Here is a 16212-nt window from a genome sequence, read left to right on the forward strand (position 1 = left end):
CCCCGATGTGGTCTCTGATGCAAACCCCCACCTCTGGGGACCAGCCAAGAGTTCCCTGTGCCGGGCTAGCGGCAAGGGGCCAGAGGGCAAGTCCACGGGGAGGTGTCCCGGTCCCACCCATGGGAGCCTCCCCACCCGCCCTTCCACAAAGAGAAAACGCAAGAACTCAAAGATCAGGCGTCTGAACAGATCCTTGCACTGCAGCATGGCAGTATGAGCACAGATGTTCAGCAGTGATCAGGGACCCAGAGAGGAACAACACTAGTGGCGTTCTGAAGTTACCTCTCATCATCCCTAGGACTTCCCTGACCACTGCTCCTGTGTGTGTGTGTGTATGTGTATATATATACAATATATGTACTATATACTATATATATATATATATATATAGTGTATGTCAATATATTTATTGACATATATTGATATGTGTGTATATATATATATATATATATATAGTGACAGACAGATAGATAGATAGATATTGACTTCCCCGTTCGAATGGAAGCCCCTTGTGGGCAGGAACCATCTTGCTTCCTCTGCTTGGATCCCCATCACTTAGTAGAGCATCTGGTACAGAGCAAGAACTTAATAAACACTTTTTTATTCATTCACTCATTCAATTAGGTCTTATTTATCACGTTTAAGATGGAGTGTAATGTACTCAGGAAAGATTTTTGCCCCATGTGACTAAAACAAAAGCAAGCCCTGGGAAGCAGGGCTCTGGAACATTTGCCTGAGAAGAAAAATTCAGATGCCGAGGATGTCAGGTGAATGAGACACTGCTCTCCCCTGAGGGCCTGATGGAGAAGGGCACATGACGTTAGCCGACTGAAAGCGGAGAAAGAATAATGCCAGTGGAAGCTTTGATGTCAGGTGTCAGATGGCGCCGGGCCAACGCCAGCCTCAAACTGGGCTTCAGTCTGGAGGGAGTAAGTGGAGTTGGCAGAACTAAGGAAAACTGAAGCACAAAAGCAGGAACGGGCCCAGGGCATAGGGTAAGGAGCGAGCCCGGGAAGCCCACCTGCTGTCAAGGTCCAGAAACTTACAGGGTAGCATCTTAGAGCCAGACCCAGAGAGGAATTAGAGGGCATCAATCTGGCTGCTTTCTTTTCCAAATAAGGAAACTGAGACCCACAAAAAGACTTGCCTCTGAATCTTGGAAGCCAGCTAGACCAGCCTCCTCATTTTTACAGATAAAGGAACTAAGATTAAGTGACTGGCTCAGGGTTACATTATGAATATGTATCTGAGGCAGGATTTGAATTTAGGGCTTTCTGTACCCAGATTTAGCAATCCATTAGCTACCTGTAGCCAGGATTCTGGCTGGGATTCAATCAGCATCTCAGCAAGAGACAGAGACAGAGTAAGACCAAGATGTAGTGACAGAGACAGAAGGAGGGAGGGACGGAAGGGGAGAGACAGAGAGACAGACAGAGACAGAGAAGAGAGATAAAGAGAGAGACAGAGTGAGAGACAGAAAGACAGAGACAAAGAGAGAATCAGAGATAGAGAGAGATAAAGAGACAAAGACAGAGAAAGAGAAAAACACAGAGACAGACAGAGAAAGAGACAGAAAGGCATAGACAAAGAGAAAATGAAAGAGAGACAAAGACAGGGAGAGACAATGAAGAGAAAAGTAGAGAGACAGAAGGAGAGGGTGAGAAGGAAAGAGAGACACAGGGACAGATATAGAGAAAAGAAGGAGGAAAAGGAGAAAAGGAGGAAGAGAAGGACAAAGAGGGGGAGGAGCAAGAGGAGGAAGAGAAGGAGGAATAGGAGGAGGGAAAGGGAAAAGAGAAGGGAAGGGGCAGAGGAGAGCACATTGCCTATAGGGATGTCAAGACATACCAGAGAGAAACAAAAGGATTGGGGATACTTGATCAGGAAAAGGAGCAGTATCACGTCTCAGCCTGCCTCTATAAGGAGATAAAACAGGTTTTAATTAAGTGGCTGATAAGGACAATCTTGTGCATACCTAACCAGCGGAGCAGGTTGTTTTACATGCAAGAACACCAGCTGGGTAGGTGCCACTTGGGGCCTGGAGCCTGGCCAGGCCCAGGTGTCTGCTGCAGCTGAGCTGACCTGTCCCTGCCGGCCGCCCTGCTGCTCTGGGCTCCCCAGTTCTCCTCCTCCACTTTTCCCACCACACTGGGAGACTCCTGGGCTCAGGCAGCCCGTCAGAGCCGCAACCTGACTTGGCCGGCTATATTGTAAACTCTTTGAGAACAGGGCCTGAGTGGGATTCATTTTATCCCCAGGAGACTCTCCAACCATATTTTCTGAACTGTAATGAATATACTGGGAGTCCAAAGAACAGGAGAGTTTCTCCTTTGGGATGAGACCTGAGACCACAGGATCATAGGATTCAGAATAGAAAGACATCTCAAGACCAGAGTCACACAGCTAAGTAAGTGTTTGAGGCTGGATTTGAACTCAGTTAAAAGTTGAAAATCAGTCATCAAGCATATTCTAAGCACTTACTGTGTGCCAGGCAGTGTGATAAGCCCCGAGGGTTACAAAGCAAAGGCATTAACCCAGAATCTATGGCCCCTGCCTCCGTCCCACCCAGAATCCTAAATCTCATCACTATCCTTCGGCTCCCTTCTCATCATGGGTATTTTATTCCATGCATTTAAAATCATGATTCTGAGAAGAAATTCAGAGGCCTCACCACCCTGATGTCCAAAGGGGCCCAGGTTAACATATCAGAGATAGAGAGAGATAAAGAGACAGAGACAGAGAAAGAGAAAAACACAGAGACAGACAGAGAAAGAGACAGAAAGGCAGAGACAAAGAGAAAATGAAAGAGAGACAAAGACAGGGAGAGACAATGAAGAGAAAAGTAGAGAGACAGAAGGAGAGGGTGAGAAGGAAAGAGAGACACAGGGACAGATATAGAGAAAAGAAGGAGGAAAAGGAGAAAAGGAGGAAGAGAAGGACAAAGAGGGGGAGGAGCAAGAGGAGGAAGAGGAGGAGGAATAGGAGGAGGGAAAGGGAAAAGAGAAGGGAAGGGGCAGAATGTTAATGGTGATGATCATTGTGATGGTTATGGTAATGAGGATGATGAGGATGAAGATGAAAATGATAAATATGGTAATGGTGATGATGGTGATGATGATAGCTTACAATCTCTCTATCTCTGATTCTCTCTTTGTCTCTGTCCCACTATTATTAATTCAGTTTTACAGAAGAAGAAACTGAGACTTACATTTGGATCTCAAATCTGAAGCTGACAAGGACCTCACAGGCCTCTGACTCTCTCTCCACTGTACCAAACTGTCTTCCATAAGTGACATCAAAAGAAGTGACTTGCCCAAGTTCTAGAATATCATGGGATCCCAGATCTAGAAAAGGCTTCAGAGACTATCTAGTCTAAGCACCTCAGTATATTGACAAGGAAATTCAGGGCCATGCAGGTCATAAATATAAGAGAAGTCTAAGAACTTCCTATTTGACAAAAATTGCTGAGAAAACTGAAAACAGTATGAAGAAACAAGACATTGACCAACATCTAACACCTATACCAAAATAAGCTCAAAAAGGGTCCAAGGGTGGTACTTATAAGCAAACTAGGAGAGCAAGGGAAAGTCTACCTGTCAGATCTGTGAAGAGAGGAATTTGCAGTCAAATAAAAACCATAAAACATTATGAAATGTAAAATGGATAGTTTTAATTGCATTAAATTAATAAGATTTTGCGCAAACAAAACCAGTGCAAAGCCAAGATTAGAAGGGAAGCAGAAAGCTGGAAAACAATTTTATAGCTAGTGTTTCTGATAAAGGCCTCAATTCTAAAATGTATAGAATTATATATTTTATATTTAGATTATAAGAATACAAGTCTTTCCCCAACCGATAAATAGCCAAAGGATATGAACAGACAAATTTCAGATGAAATTAAAGCCATCTCTAGTCATTTGAAAAAATGCTCTAGATTACTATGGACTAGAGAAATGAAAATTAAAACCACTCTGAGATACCACTTCACACTTCTCAGATTGGCTAAGATGACAGGAAAAGATAATGATAAATGTTGGAGGGGAATGTGGGAAAATTAGGACACTAATGCATTGCTGGTGGAGTTGTGAAATGATCCAACCATTGTGGAGAACAATTTGAAATTATGCCCAAAGGGCTATAAAAATAGACTTATCCTTTGAGATCCAGCAGTCTCAATACTGGGTCCTCATCCCCAAAAAATCATAAAAGAGGGAAAAAGAACCCACATGTGCAAAAATGTTTGTAGTGGTGGCAAGGAACTGGAAAATGAGTAGAGGCCCATCTGTTGGGGAATGGCTGAATAAGTTGTGGTATATGAATGTTATGGAATATTATTCTGATCTAAGGCAGATTTCAGAAAAGATTGGAAAGACTTTCATGAATTGATGCTAAATGAAGTGAGCAGAACCAGGAGAACATTATACATAGCAACAAGATTGGGTGAATGTCAACTATGACAGAAGGTCAACTGGCTCTTCTCAGCAATGAGGTGATTCAATGAAATTCCAAAAAGACTTGGGGTGGAAAATACCGTCCACATCCAGAGAGAGAACTATGGAGACCAAATGTGGATCAGAGCTCAGTAAAAAGCTCTTTTTTTTTGTTTGTTTGCTTGCTTTTTCTTTCTTGTGGTTTTCTTCCTTTGGTCTGATTTTTCTTGCAAAACATGACAAATATAGAAAAAAAAATTATCTTTACCTGTATTTGGAAAAATAAAATATTATTGAGAAAAAAATAATAAATGTAAGAGGCAAGATTTGAATTGGGTCCTTCAACTCTGGAGCTGGTGAGATTTAGGCCCCTGATTTCCAACTTCACCCTTCTCCATTGCACTAGGCCTTGTATCAGTCTTCAATAAAAACTCGTGTAATCAAGCAGCTAGGTGGCACAGTGGATAGAGTTCTAAGTTTGGTGTTCAAATCCACTTATTAGCTCAATGACCTAGAACAAATTGACTTGTTTCCGTCTCAGTATCACCAACTGTTTTAATAGTCCCTACCACCTGATATCCTGATAATATGTGTTCATTAATTACTTTAATGATTATTTTATATAATTACATTTTTATAACATGTTATAATTATTATTGATTATTATTAATATATTGATAATTAATGTAAATACAGGTGAAATGAGAATATTTGTAAATTATTCTTTGTTCAATGACTGGATAATCCTGGTGTTCTGTACTCTAAGGCTTAGGAGAGGTTAAGTAACTCAGCTGGGTCTAAATTCTAGAAAATCTGAATTCAAATTCAGGTTCAAATGGTTACTAGGTGAGTGAACCTAAGCAAGTCATTGAACCTCTGTCTGCTTCAGTTTCCTTAACTATAAAATGGGGAGTGCTACTTGAGTACCATGACATCAGGAAAGTGAATTGGATTTAAGTGAGACAGAGCCATGCAAAATCACCTGCCTCACTTCCTCCTTCAGAGCCATCTGGATCCAATGGCCAGATCTAGATCAAGATAATTGAAGATGGTCCGGGATACAGTGGGAAACCTTGATCTTTTTAAGCTAAGGTCTTTTACAGGGTTCTGTCTGACTAGGGCAACACCCATTCAGTGCTTAAGCCTAGGTAAAAATGAGGCAAAAAAAATGGCCTCTTTTACCTACTCTAAAAAAAAAAAAAAAATGGGGTGGTGGGGGAAGGTGGATAATGATAGTTCCTACCTCCTATGGTTGTTGTGAGAATCAAACGAGATGTTTGTATCTCATTTTCTTGGTGTATTCATAGGTACTTAAAAATGCTTGTTCCTTTCTTCATTTATTACAGAGTCTGGTATATATGAGGCAGTTAATAGACGCTTTTCTGGTTGATTGACAGAACTGGGTGTTGATTGATTTGTATAGATAGAAAGGTAACACTAAGTTCCTATAATATAGTCAGTGGCCATCTCTGCCTGTCAAACAACCATTTATTAAGCACCTGCTGTGTACTAAGGTCTGGGTTAAGGAATGGTGATACAAAGAAAAGCAAAAACAGTCCTTACACTCAAGGAACTCTCAGTCTAATGGAGGGGACCACTTGTCAGTAACTAGGTATACAAGATACATACAAAGAAGGTAAATCTCAGAGTTGGAGACCAGGAAAGGAAAGACCTTCTGTAGAAGATGAAATTTGGCCTACAGGAAGCACCTACTTCTCCTTTCTCACCTCCAAATCCTTTCAGGAATGACTATTTCCCATATGGGCTTTCCCTTGAACCCAAAGGATCCACTCTCTCTAGAGATGCTCTTGAATCATATCAACATGGTGCAAATGAGAACAGTCGTGCAGTGCTCTGGACTTTTCCTGGCAAACAGCAGGCATTTAATAAGTGTTTGTTGACCAAATAACTTGCCCTGGGAATCTTTAAGAGTCCACAACTTTTCTTGGTGATGGGGGAGGGGAGGGAGGAGTGAGGGAATGGGCAAGGTCTATCAAGACCTACATAGCCCAATGGCAATAAGAACTAGGTTCTGGGAAATGTCTAGCTTGCTCAAACTCATTTGGTTTTAGCTGCAGCCTCCTGATGCTCTCCACCTTTTCATCATTTCACTTCTTAAAAGAGCCTCTCCCAGAGGCTAGGAAGGCAGGAAGGAGGCTGACAGTAAATCAGTCAATTTAGGCAGCTTGTTAGTAGCTGTCGCGTCGGTGGCTGGGAAGCAGCGCTAATGGACTAAAATGAGATTCTTTAAACTCAGTCCTTGTCCCCAAAATCCTCAGAGAGTGGAATGATGCCAGAGGCCGACAGAAGCATCCTCTCCAACAGCGAGTGTTTGGGTGAATGAGCGGCTTGCTGTTTCAGGGGAGGAAACACTCCATCCCCCTTTCTGGCGTTCATGCAGGAGGTGAATTGAGTAAACGCTGTTGCCCAGCTGGCTCCCTGAGCCCATGAGAGGGCCCTTTTCAAGCTAGAGGATCTTTCTTTCCCTGCTTAATTGGGATTAATTGTCTCTTTTTCCACTCCAGCCATTTACCTGAATAAAGCATCCTGTACCAAGTGCTAGCTCCAACTGCCCCCTGGTGGCTTTAAGGATAGGAACAATTTTCAGATGAAGAATTAAAAGCCATAGGAAAAAAAATGCTCTAAATCATTATTGATTAGAAAAATGAAAATTAAGACAACTCTGAAGTACCACTACCCACCTCTCAGATTGGCTAAGATGACGGAACAGGATAATGACGAATGTGGGAGGGCATGTGGGAAAACCAGGACACTGATGCATTGTTGGGGGAACTGTGAATAGATCCAACCATTCTGGGGAGCAGTTTGGAACCATGCCCAAAGTTATCAAACTGTGCCTACCCTTTGATCCAGCAGTATCCCTATAGGGCTTATATCCTAAATTATTAAGTACTTACTACACACCAGATAGATATATTGGTAGGTGGTGGGATCCAAGTTCAGGTCACAAAAGTGGAAAACCATCAGCAAATTTGCTCTTACTGAACCCTTCCCTAAAGGACTAGGGAAAACCTTTTAGCTTTTTACTACATTTCTCTGATTTCAGCCAAACCTATTCAACCCAACTATTGGTTGGAAAAGATCCCCTGAAACAGAGGAAATGGGATGCTAAGAAACCTTAATGACAAAACCAACCAAAGAAAAGCAATGAGAAGGTTTCCGTCTCTGTTTCTTGCTGGAGGTAGGGGATTATGGGTATGGAATAGTGCATAGATGACTCAGCTAGTCAGTGGGTTCTCCACATGTCCAGGCTATCTGTTGTGAACTTGGATAGGGAATACATTCTGTTAACAAAAGCCACAGATGATAATGAGAAGCCGGGAGATCTGTGGTCTCCCTCCAATGTGGCAGCCCGAGAGCAGGAACTGTCTCAACTTTCTCTCGGCATGCTCAGAGCTTAGCACAATGCTTGGGCATACAGTAAGTGCTTAATAAATGTATTTTCATTCCTTCATCTTCGAAATTATACCTCCCCTCTTCTGTCTATTCACCTTCCTGATTCCCTTTGCCGCTCCTGTGTCTTTTACCTTGTTCCTTCCCACTGAAGTCACACTGAGCATGCCTTCGGGGGCCAGGAGGGATTGCCCCCTTAAAATCTTGCTTTTTGAGATCCGGTGTATACTGTGGCGAACACTGACATGAGTTTATTGTGCTATAAAATTAAGCAGTCCCTTTCTTTACCCAAAATCCTGACAGGGCTGGCTGCTCCAGTCAACTCCCCAGTGCCCCGGGCAGTGCCAGGCCCACTCCGAGCATCCATCAGACCTTCGGATGGGTAGCGGGCAGGGGAAGGGCAGGAGGAAGACAGCAGCTGCTGAGGAAGCCCTGGCCCCGATGGCTGACCAACCATTACAACAGAGCTCTGATTCACTGGCCCAGCTGGAGGCGAACTGCTCTGTTTGTTTTATTGTAAATCCTGCTTCTATTTCACTGACTCAGAGTTAAATATGGTGTTTTATTTGAATATTAAGTAAGTTTACTGGTAGTAGAATTGGGGGCATTCTGGGAGAAATCCAAGATTGAGAAATAGGGACTTAGGGCCTGTCTGGTCCTCTCCATGTGGAGAAGCCCTCATCACGTCATCTTCTCAGCCCTCGATTGCTGCAATGGCTGCTGGGGTCTTCCTGGTCCTCTCCATACGGGGGAGGCCCTCATCACGTCATCTTCTCAGCCCTCAATTACTGCAGTGGCTGCCGGGGGCCTTCCTGGTCCTCTCCATGTGGAGAAGCCCTCATCATGTCATCTTCTCAGCCCTCGATTGCTGCAATGGCTGCTGGGGGCTTCCTGGTCCTCTCCATGTGGAGCAGCCCTCATCACGTCATCTTCTCAGCCCTCGATTACTGCAGTGGCTGCCGGGGGCTTCCTGGTCCTCTCCATGTGGAGAAACCCTCAATTACAATGGCTGCCGGGGGCCTGCTTGCCTCGTCTTTCTCTTCCATTTGGCCATTAAAGTGATTTTCCTAAGCACGGGTCTGATTGAGGTACCCCACTCCCCACCCCCCTTTCACCCCCACTCTCGTTTGGTGTCCAAAGTCTTTCATGACATCCTTCCTCCCCACCCACCTTTCTGGCTTTCTTTCACCTCACTCCCCCAACTCTATTTTTCAATGCAGTGACCTCGGCCTCACGGTGGTCCCACAAAGGAGCCCCTCCATCTCTCAGCTCTGCCATTTTCTCTGACTGTCCTCAGTACCTGGACCTCTCTCCCTCCTGGCTTTCCTTCAGTCTACACTAAAATCCCTCCTTCTACAGAAAGCCTTTCTTAACCGCTCTTCAATCTGTCCATGATTCCCTATTTCTTCTAAAACTTGCTTCTATCTCTCTGTTATCTTCCCCATAAGACTGTGACCTTCTTGGCGATTTTATTATTATTTTTTTTTTTTGCTGAGGCAATTGGGGTTAAGTGACTTGCCCAGGGCCACACAACCAGGAAGTGTTAAGTATCTGAGGCCAGATTTGAACTTGGGTCCTCCTGGCTTCAGGGCTGATGTGGCACCTGGATGCTCAGGGAGTGTCTGGGCACACAGTGGGCACTTGCATGTTGGTCTATGGACAGACTGGAAGTTCAGGACGTTGCCTGCCCTACCACATGGAAACCTAAAGGGAGACCTGTTTCACGTGCTCAGGCTCAGATGGCTTCCGCCGAGGCTTTCCCCACCAGACCCAGGCTCAGCTTTTCTGCTCCCCACTAACACGAAGCTGATGTCTGGGACGGGAGAAAATTGCTCAGGGGCTAAAGGCCAGAATTCCCGGCTGCTCCTTAGGTTTTTCCCAGTTTAAGAGATCGGGCTCTGCATTCTACAGAGACCGGCTCTGAAGCCAGGGAATGGAGACGGGGAGGAGAAATTTCCAGCTGGTGATGCTGTCATTTCCAGGACCATCAATCCTCTCTTCAGGGAAACGCGCATCCCCAGATAGAGGCTGAAGGAAATTGTTTCTGTCACCCGGGCACAGTGACACGGCGGGCGGCGCCTCATTCTGCCCAGTCTGCAGCCAGCTGTCCGCTCCGGACCAGCCGTTCCTTTAAGTGATCCCAGAACTATCATCCTCGATAAAGCAAAACGGGCAGAAAAAAGAACAGCGGAATCGCATGCAGGGAACAAGCGATTTGGGAGGAAGCCCGGCCCGGGGAACTAATAATTGCTCTATGACAAGATGGCTTATGTTTCAAAAATGCAGAGCAGTTAGCAAAGGCTGGGCTTGGGGATGGATGAGGGGAGGGATGGAAGGAGGAAAGGAAGGGAGAGAGGGAAAGAAGGGAAAGGAGGAAGAAAAGGGAAAGAGGAAGGGAAGAAAAGAGAGGAAAGGTGAAAGGAGAGAGGGAGGGAAGGAAGCAAGGAGAGATGGGAAGGTGGGGGGAAGGAAAAGGGAAGCATGGGAGGGAAAAGGAAAGGAAGAAGAACATTAATAGCGTTTTTATGCTGCCTTTACTATGCAACATTCTAGCCATTCCGGCAGTTTTGGTTTCATATTTTGGTTTTATAGGCACAAGAAATGAAGTCTGTTAGGTACATTTAGCAGGAAGTGAGGGACAGGGTCTCCTTTTCAGCATCGGTGGGCAGCTCGTTTTTGCTCAGCTCAAGATCGCTAATTTTACCTAATTGCAATTTTCTGGAAGATTTAATAACCGTGAGACAATTCTTCATCTGATAATTGCTCCTGTTCCAATTACTATAGGAACCAAAGCAGAGAGAGGGGAAACTTTCCACCTCCAGACGAGGGCAAATGGCGGGGCCTCGTTATCCTGTGGCTGATTGCCACTGAGGGCCACGGGCTTCTCGGGAACAATCAGAACACAGAAGCCTGGAACTGCCAGCCACGTTCCGGGAACACGCGCCTGGAAACCGGAGTTGCTTTGCCCAGAGCCGCCCGCCATCCAAGCCCTGGACATCCCAGGCCCGAGTTTGCTTGCGAGGGATCCGGCACACTTAAGCGGCCTTGCTGCCCGGGCCGGCCTTAATGGCGCACTGGGAGCCAACGGAGCCTCTACAGGGGCCCTCCTGGTTACATCAGTTGCCCTTTCCCTGGCTCTGAGAGCGAGGGCACCGGGCATTTCTGCAGCCGGAGAAGAGAACAAGGTCTCAGAAAGGGCCCCAGGGAACCGGGCCAGGGGCTGACTGCCGAGGGGAGCCGAGGGTTGGGGCTGAAATCATGTCTGCGGCCATTCACAGCGCTGCCTGCCACTCGGGGATGGGGGCTGCGCCAGCGTCCAGAGCAAGGCCTGAAGTCAGAAAGATCCAACTTCCTGAGCTCAGCTGTGGTCTCAGACACTCACCTGCTCGGTGCCTGGAAAGTCACTTCGAGGCTGTTTGCCTCAGTTTCCCTTTCTGTAAAATGAGAAGGGAACGGCAAATCCCTGGGGGCCACGTGGGGTCACAAAGAGTCCGACATGACTGAACGACTTCCTGCCTGAGTGATCTTGGGCGAATTACATCTCTCCATGTGTTTTGAAAATAAAGTTTTATTGAAACAAACCCAAATTTTTATCTAGAATCAAGCCCAAAGCCTTTCACAGACCAAATCTGACCCAGCCTCAGGGTTCAGGATTGTGCCTTATCCATTTGTCCTCCATCCCAAGGATCAGTCTGCACGTGAAAAGTGTCTTGACAAGACTTTATTGGAAAATCATAAAGTGCCATATAAATATGCCCCATCTGATGGCTCCCCCTGCCATAAAGCACGCGGTAAAGGCTCCGTCTCAGGAGGACGTCTCTCCCGCCTCACGGAGCTGGCCCTGGAGCCGGGAAGTCCTGGGGTCCAGTCTCACACAGGTCAGCCGTGGGAGCCGGGGTAAGCTAGCTCCTGGCCCAGCCCTCCAGGCAGCCTCCCGACACCGACAGCAGAAGGAGCTCCCTCTTCTGGGAGCCCCCAGCAACCGGGGCCCAGGTCCAGGGGGGAGAGGGCTGGGGGAAGCCGGGCCCAGGAGAGAAATGAGCATGGGGTTGGAACACAGGATCCAGGAGAGGGCGAGGGGCAGGGGCTGGAGGCCGCCGTCACACCGGGAGGGGGCAGAGACAGGGGCACGGCCATGGAATGAGCCCAGCCTCTTAGCTGGAGGAGAAAGTAGGAAGGAAGGCTAGGGTCCAGCGGTGGCGCCCCCTAAAGAAACCATCCAAATCCCGGAAGAGACGAGTGTTTACATCTGCAGATCTTTAATAAAGTTTTCTTAGAGACCTTCGGTCCACAGAAATTACACCAACCATGATAAAAGTTGGCAGCAGTCCGGCAGCCTCAGGCCATGTGCCCCCGGCTGCTTCCGGAGCCGGGCGTCCGAGAAGGGTCTTCTCATCCACCATGGAGGAGGACCCCTCGACCTTCCCCTGGGCCCTTCCCCCGGGGCCCCCTCTCAGCGCTTGTGCCCATTCCTCAGGCCCATGACCTTGAAGGTGGCGGCGGTCAGCTTCTCGTAGACGAGGAACATGAGGGCGGCCGTGAGCACCGTCTGCAGCAGTTTGGCTTCCAGGCCTTTGTAAAGTCCCATCACTCCAAAACGCCTACGAGGAAACAGGGTGGGAGGTTGGGGCACAAGCAGTCTTGAAAAGGAGGGTGGGACGGATGGCCAGCTGGGGGGGATGAGGAACATGGGACAAGGGGCCCTGACAGGATCTGCGGGCAGCCAGAGGGGAAGGGGCCCGGCCACACCAGGGGGCCAGCGCTGCCTCTGGCCAGAAGTCCGGCAGGCCCCAGGAGGTACCGTCTTGCCGTGTCCTGGGACACATCAAGCAGCCAAGATGAGTTTGTGCTACCCCCAGTATCCAGCCTACTTATTCCACTGAGACACCGCCCCCTACAAAATTCTCCGGCAAAGGGAGAGGCCCTAAGCGGAGAGGGGACACTGCTGGGCACCCGCCTGGCTTCTGCTGGCTGGGGAGGGCCGCATGCTTCCTTATGCAGGCGCGATGGCGGGGCCCCCACGCCCCTGGTCTCAGCAGCAGAAATCTCACAATGAGGCAGAAAGGAGAGTTCTCGCAGGTTGTCTCTGTGTGTGCACCCCCAGTTTAAGTCTGGTTTATTTAACAATAAATTCTAATCTGTACGTGAGCAGAGAAGTCGGCAGGCTCCCACCCCCACAGATCCTGGCAGAGGTCTCCTTGCCCCGAGAGAGCGCGGGGCAGGGCGGGGAAGGACTCACCTCACTCGCTGGTGAAGAAGGTAAAGAACGTTCCGAAGGCTTCCTAGTGTTCGGTTCTCGGGGTTCAGCCGGTGGCGTCCAAACTGCAGAGAGAGACCCCAAGCGGTTATTTGGCGAGCTGTACTCACAGAACAAGGAACTGGGAGACGCTGGGAAACGCTGGGAGACGACCAGAGGCAAGGAAGACACCTGCCAATGGCAGGGAAGGGGGCAGAGAAAGCTGCCCTGTGATGAGAGCTGGGGGAACCATCTCTCCTGGTCTCTGCTCTTCCACCAGACGCCAATCAACTGAGAGCCGGGAAACCAATCCCCTAAGAGTTCCCGTCAGCTTCTCTGGAACCAAGGACTTCCCTCTTGCCAGGGCCCCTGAACCCCTGGCAAATGTCCTATGGCTGAGCCCCCCAAGCAGACTTTTCTGCTAAGTGGCCATTTTGGAAGCTAAGTAGGACCAACCATGAGCTAAGCAGGGGCAATCAACCAGCATCCCACACGGCTCACACACAAGTCAAAACAAATCTACTTCATTCACTCCTAAAATGAAGCTCTGACTTCATTAACTCCTTTGGCACTTGGGTGAGAGACGTGATTATTTTTCTTTCACATTAACAATCAATTATTAAATGAGGATTAAGATTTTTCTTCTCACTTGCTCATTCAGGGTACAGCCCCATAGGCCATTCAGTTAGTCTCTGAAGAAGCAAGCTGACAGAGGAGACAGGCCTCCTCCTCCTGATCCTGGGCAGGACCCACCCAGCCCCAAGTGTTAAGTCCATCTCCCTGTACCCCTGCAGGAGAGTTTAGGGGAACCCAGCTCATGAAGCAGAGGGGTCTCTTCGAGAGGGATTCCCTTGTCCAGCTGCATCCTAAGATGCAGGCCCATGCTTAGCAGAGACATAGTAGCCCACCACCTCACCTGAAAGCCCCCCCTCTTGTTAACTGTTCACCAATCAGGCTTAATGTTCACCTTTCAGGGGACCCTCTTTTCCAAAGGTACCCATGATCTCCATGATTTTGTCTATATTTACCCAGAGAGATCACTGACCACTGATTATTAATTACCCAGAAACTCTGTCTCTTGGGCTTTTCATGATCTCAGGGGCAATGACGTAGGGTTTGAGAACTCTGTGTTCTCAAAATGTAGACACCCCCAGTTTGAGTCTTCTAAACTTGGGATTTCTAAAACCCCATGTCTCAAGAAATGGCTCAAAACGAGACTTCCTCCAACACAGTGGAGACCACCCAGAGAGAAGTGCAGAACAACCATGGTCCACGTGTGGTCCTGCGGCTCCCGGCCAGCCCAGATGCCCATCAGTGTGTCTGGGGAGAGATGGGATGGGTCTAAACACCTGGGAAAAGCAAGGACCCATGATTCTGGCCCATGATTCACTCAGTTTTTCCCAGTTAATTGTTTCCCTTCCAGTTTTAACTGCACTGATTTTCAATGTACAAAACCTTTTCAATTTTTATCACCCAACCAGTCCATGGCATCCCCCACACTCTTCTGTTTCCCTTGTGTCCCCACCCCCACCCCCAGGTACGAAGCTCATCGACTCCAGCGCCTTCTTTGGGATGCTGGGTCATGGCTCCATTTGGACACTCTGGGACGTGACGAGGTCTTCTGCCTCCCAGCAGGTCTATCAAAGGTGAGGCCTTAACCCAGGTGGAGTTGGGCAAGCCTCTGCTCCTGAGACATGCTGGGCTATGGGCAGAAGGCCATACTCACCCTCAGAATGGACTGCACTGTCTGCATCGGGTAGGTGACTGTGGTGGCGATGGCCTTGGCAATGGCCCCAATGATAAACACGTCCAGAGAAGTAAGCTGCCCAGCAGAGGAAAGAAAAGGGTTGAGACCCCCATGTCTGAATGGCAGGGTCAACAGTCAGAGGCCCACACACCTGCCCAGCAGGACCACGACCCAGAGTGCCCACACTCCTGCTCGGCAGGATCGGGACCCAGAGGCCCACATGCAGGGCTGGCAGGGCCAGGACCTGAAGACCCACATTCCTGCTCAGCAGGACCGGGGCCCAGAGGCCCACCTGCTAGGCCAGCAGGGCCAGGACTCAGAGGCCCACAAGCAGGGCCAGCACGGCCAGGACTTGGAGGCCCACATGCTGGGCCGGCAGGACCAGGACCCGGAGGCCCACATGCAGGGCCAGCAGGGCCAGGACTTAGAGGCCCACACACTTGCCTGGCAGGACCAGAACCCCCAGAAGCCCACAAGCAGGGCCAGCAGGGCCAGGCCCCGGAGCACCTCTTCCCCCACCTCAGAGGGAGGCCTGTACCTGCAGGCGTCTCTTCAAGAGCTGCCTCTTGAGTCCTTCGTAGAACATGAACTGGATGGCGGGGTTGAAGACCAGCAGGAGGGAGGGAAGTGTGCCGTTCCACAGAGCCATGATCCCTTCGTCTCGCATGATTTGGCGGAAAGCATCTGAGGAAGAGGAGAAGGGATGCTCCAGAACCAAAGGGGCAAAGGGGGAAGGGATCCTGGGCAGAGCAGCTTCTCCAAAAGGCTCAGATGCGCCCCTGCTGGAGGGTAGCCAGAGGCTGTTGCCTCGGAGACCAGAAAATCCGGGTTCCAGTTCTCCCTCTGACTCTCAGTGGCCATGTGAGCTCCAACACGCCCCATCTCCACTGGGGCCCTGGGCAGCTCGGAGGCTCTGAGGTGCAGGGGAGCTGCCACCTGCATTGGAGAAGGGTTTTCTTTCTCTTTCTGCCAAGGAAATCACAGGCACCATCCCAGCCTCAGCCCAACAACTTCAGTGGATACCGAGGGGCCAAGAGACACCCAGCCTGCGGCTGCCCTTTCCCATGGGACAATTCTGCTTCACTCCAGGCAATGCCGGAAGTGCCCGCCTCTCCTCCCCACTGTCTGTGCCCCAGCACAAACGTCACAGGACCAGAAGGGCAGACGGTGCCCTGGGGCAAAATCACCAGGAGTCCAGAACGAGCACCCACCTTGGGGCAGGAAGCCGGTGCAGGAAGGCACTCACCCAAGATGCCCTTGTAGTTGGTGGGCACAATGTCCTCATTCCTGAACTTGGCCCCCTGGAGTTTCAGCCGCGTGTTCACTACCCACAATGGCGTGGTCAGCAGCACGTTCACCACACCTAGGCAGGAGAGGAAGCAGAGG

General features: G+C 48.9%; 1 protein-coding gene across 2 annotated transcripts in view; it reads right to left on the minus strand.

The window, feature by feature from the left end:
* Positions 1-11549: 11549 nt before the first annotated feature.
* Positions 11550-16212, minus strand: part of SLC25A17 (solute carrier family 25 member 17) — a 29773-nt gene continuing 25110 nt past the window's right edge. For both annotated transcript variants that reach the window (XM_051962095.1, XM_051962096.1), the window contains exons 5-9: positions 16073-16189; positions 15365-15510; positions 14806-14901; positions 13083-13165; positions 11550-12444 (exon numbers count right to left, since the gene is read on the minus strand). In XM_051962095.1, the coding sequence (XP_051818055.1) occupies positions 12297-12444; positions 13083-13165; positions 14806-14901; positions 15365-15510; positions 16073-16189 (590 nt within the window). In that variant the 3' untranslated portion in view covers positions 11550-12296. The remainder of the gene's footprint in view (positions 12445-13082; positions 13166-14805; positions 14902-15364; positions 15511-16072; positions 16190-16212) is intronic.

The sequence above is a fragment of the Antechinus flavipes genome, chromosome 5, assembly GCF_016432865.1.
Source record: "Antechinus flavipes isolate AdamAnt ecotype Samford, QLD, Australia chromosome 5, AdamAnt_v2, whole genome shotgun sequence".
Classification (NCBI taxonomy): domain Eukaryota; kingdom Metazoa; phylum Chordata; class Mammalia; order Dasyuromorphia; family Dasyuridae; genus Antechinus; species Antechinus flavipes.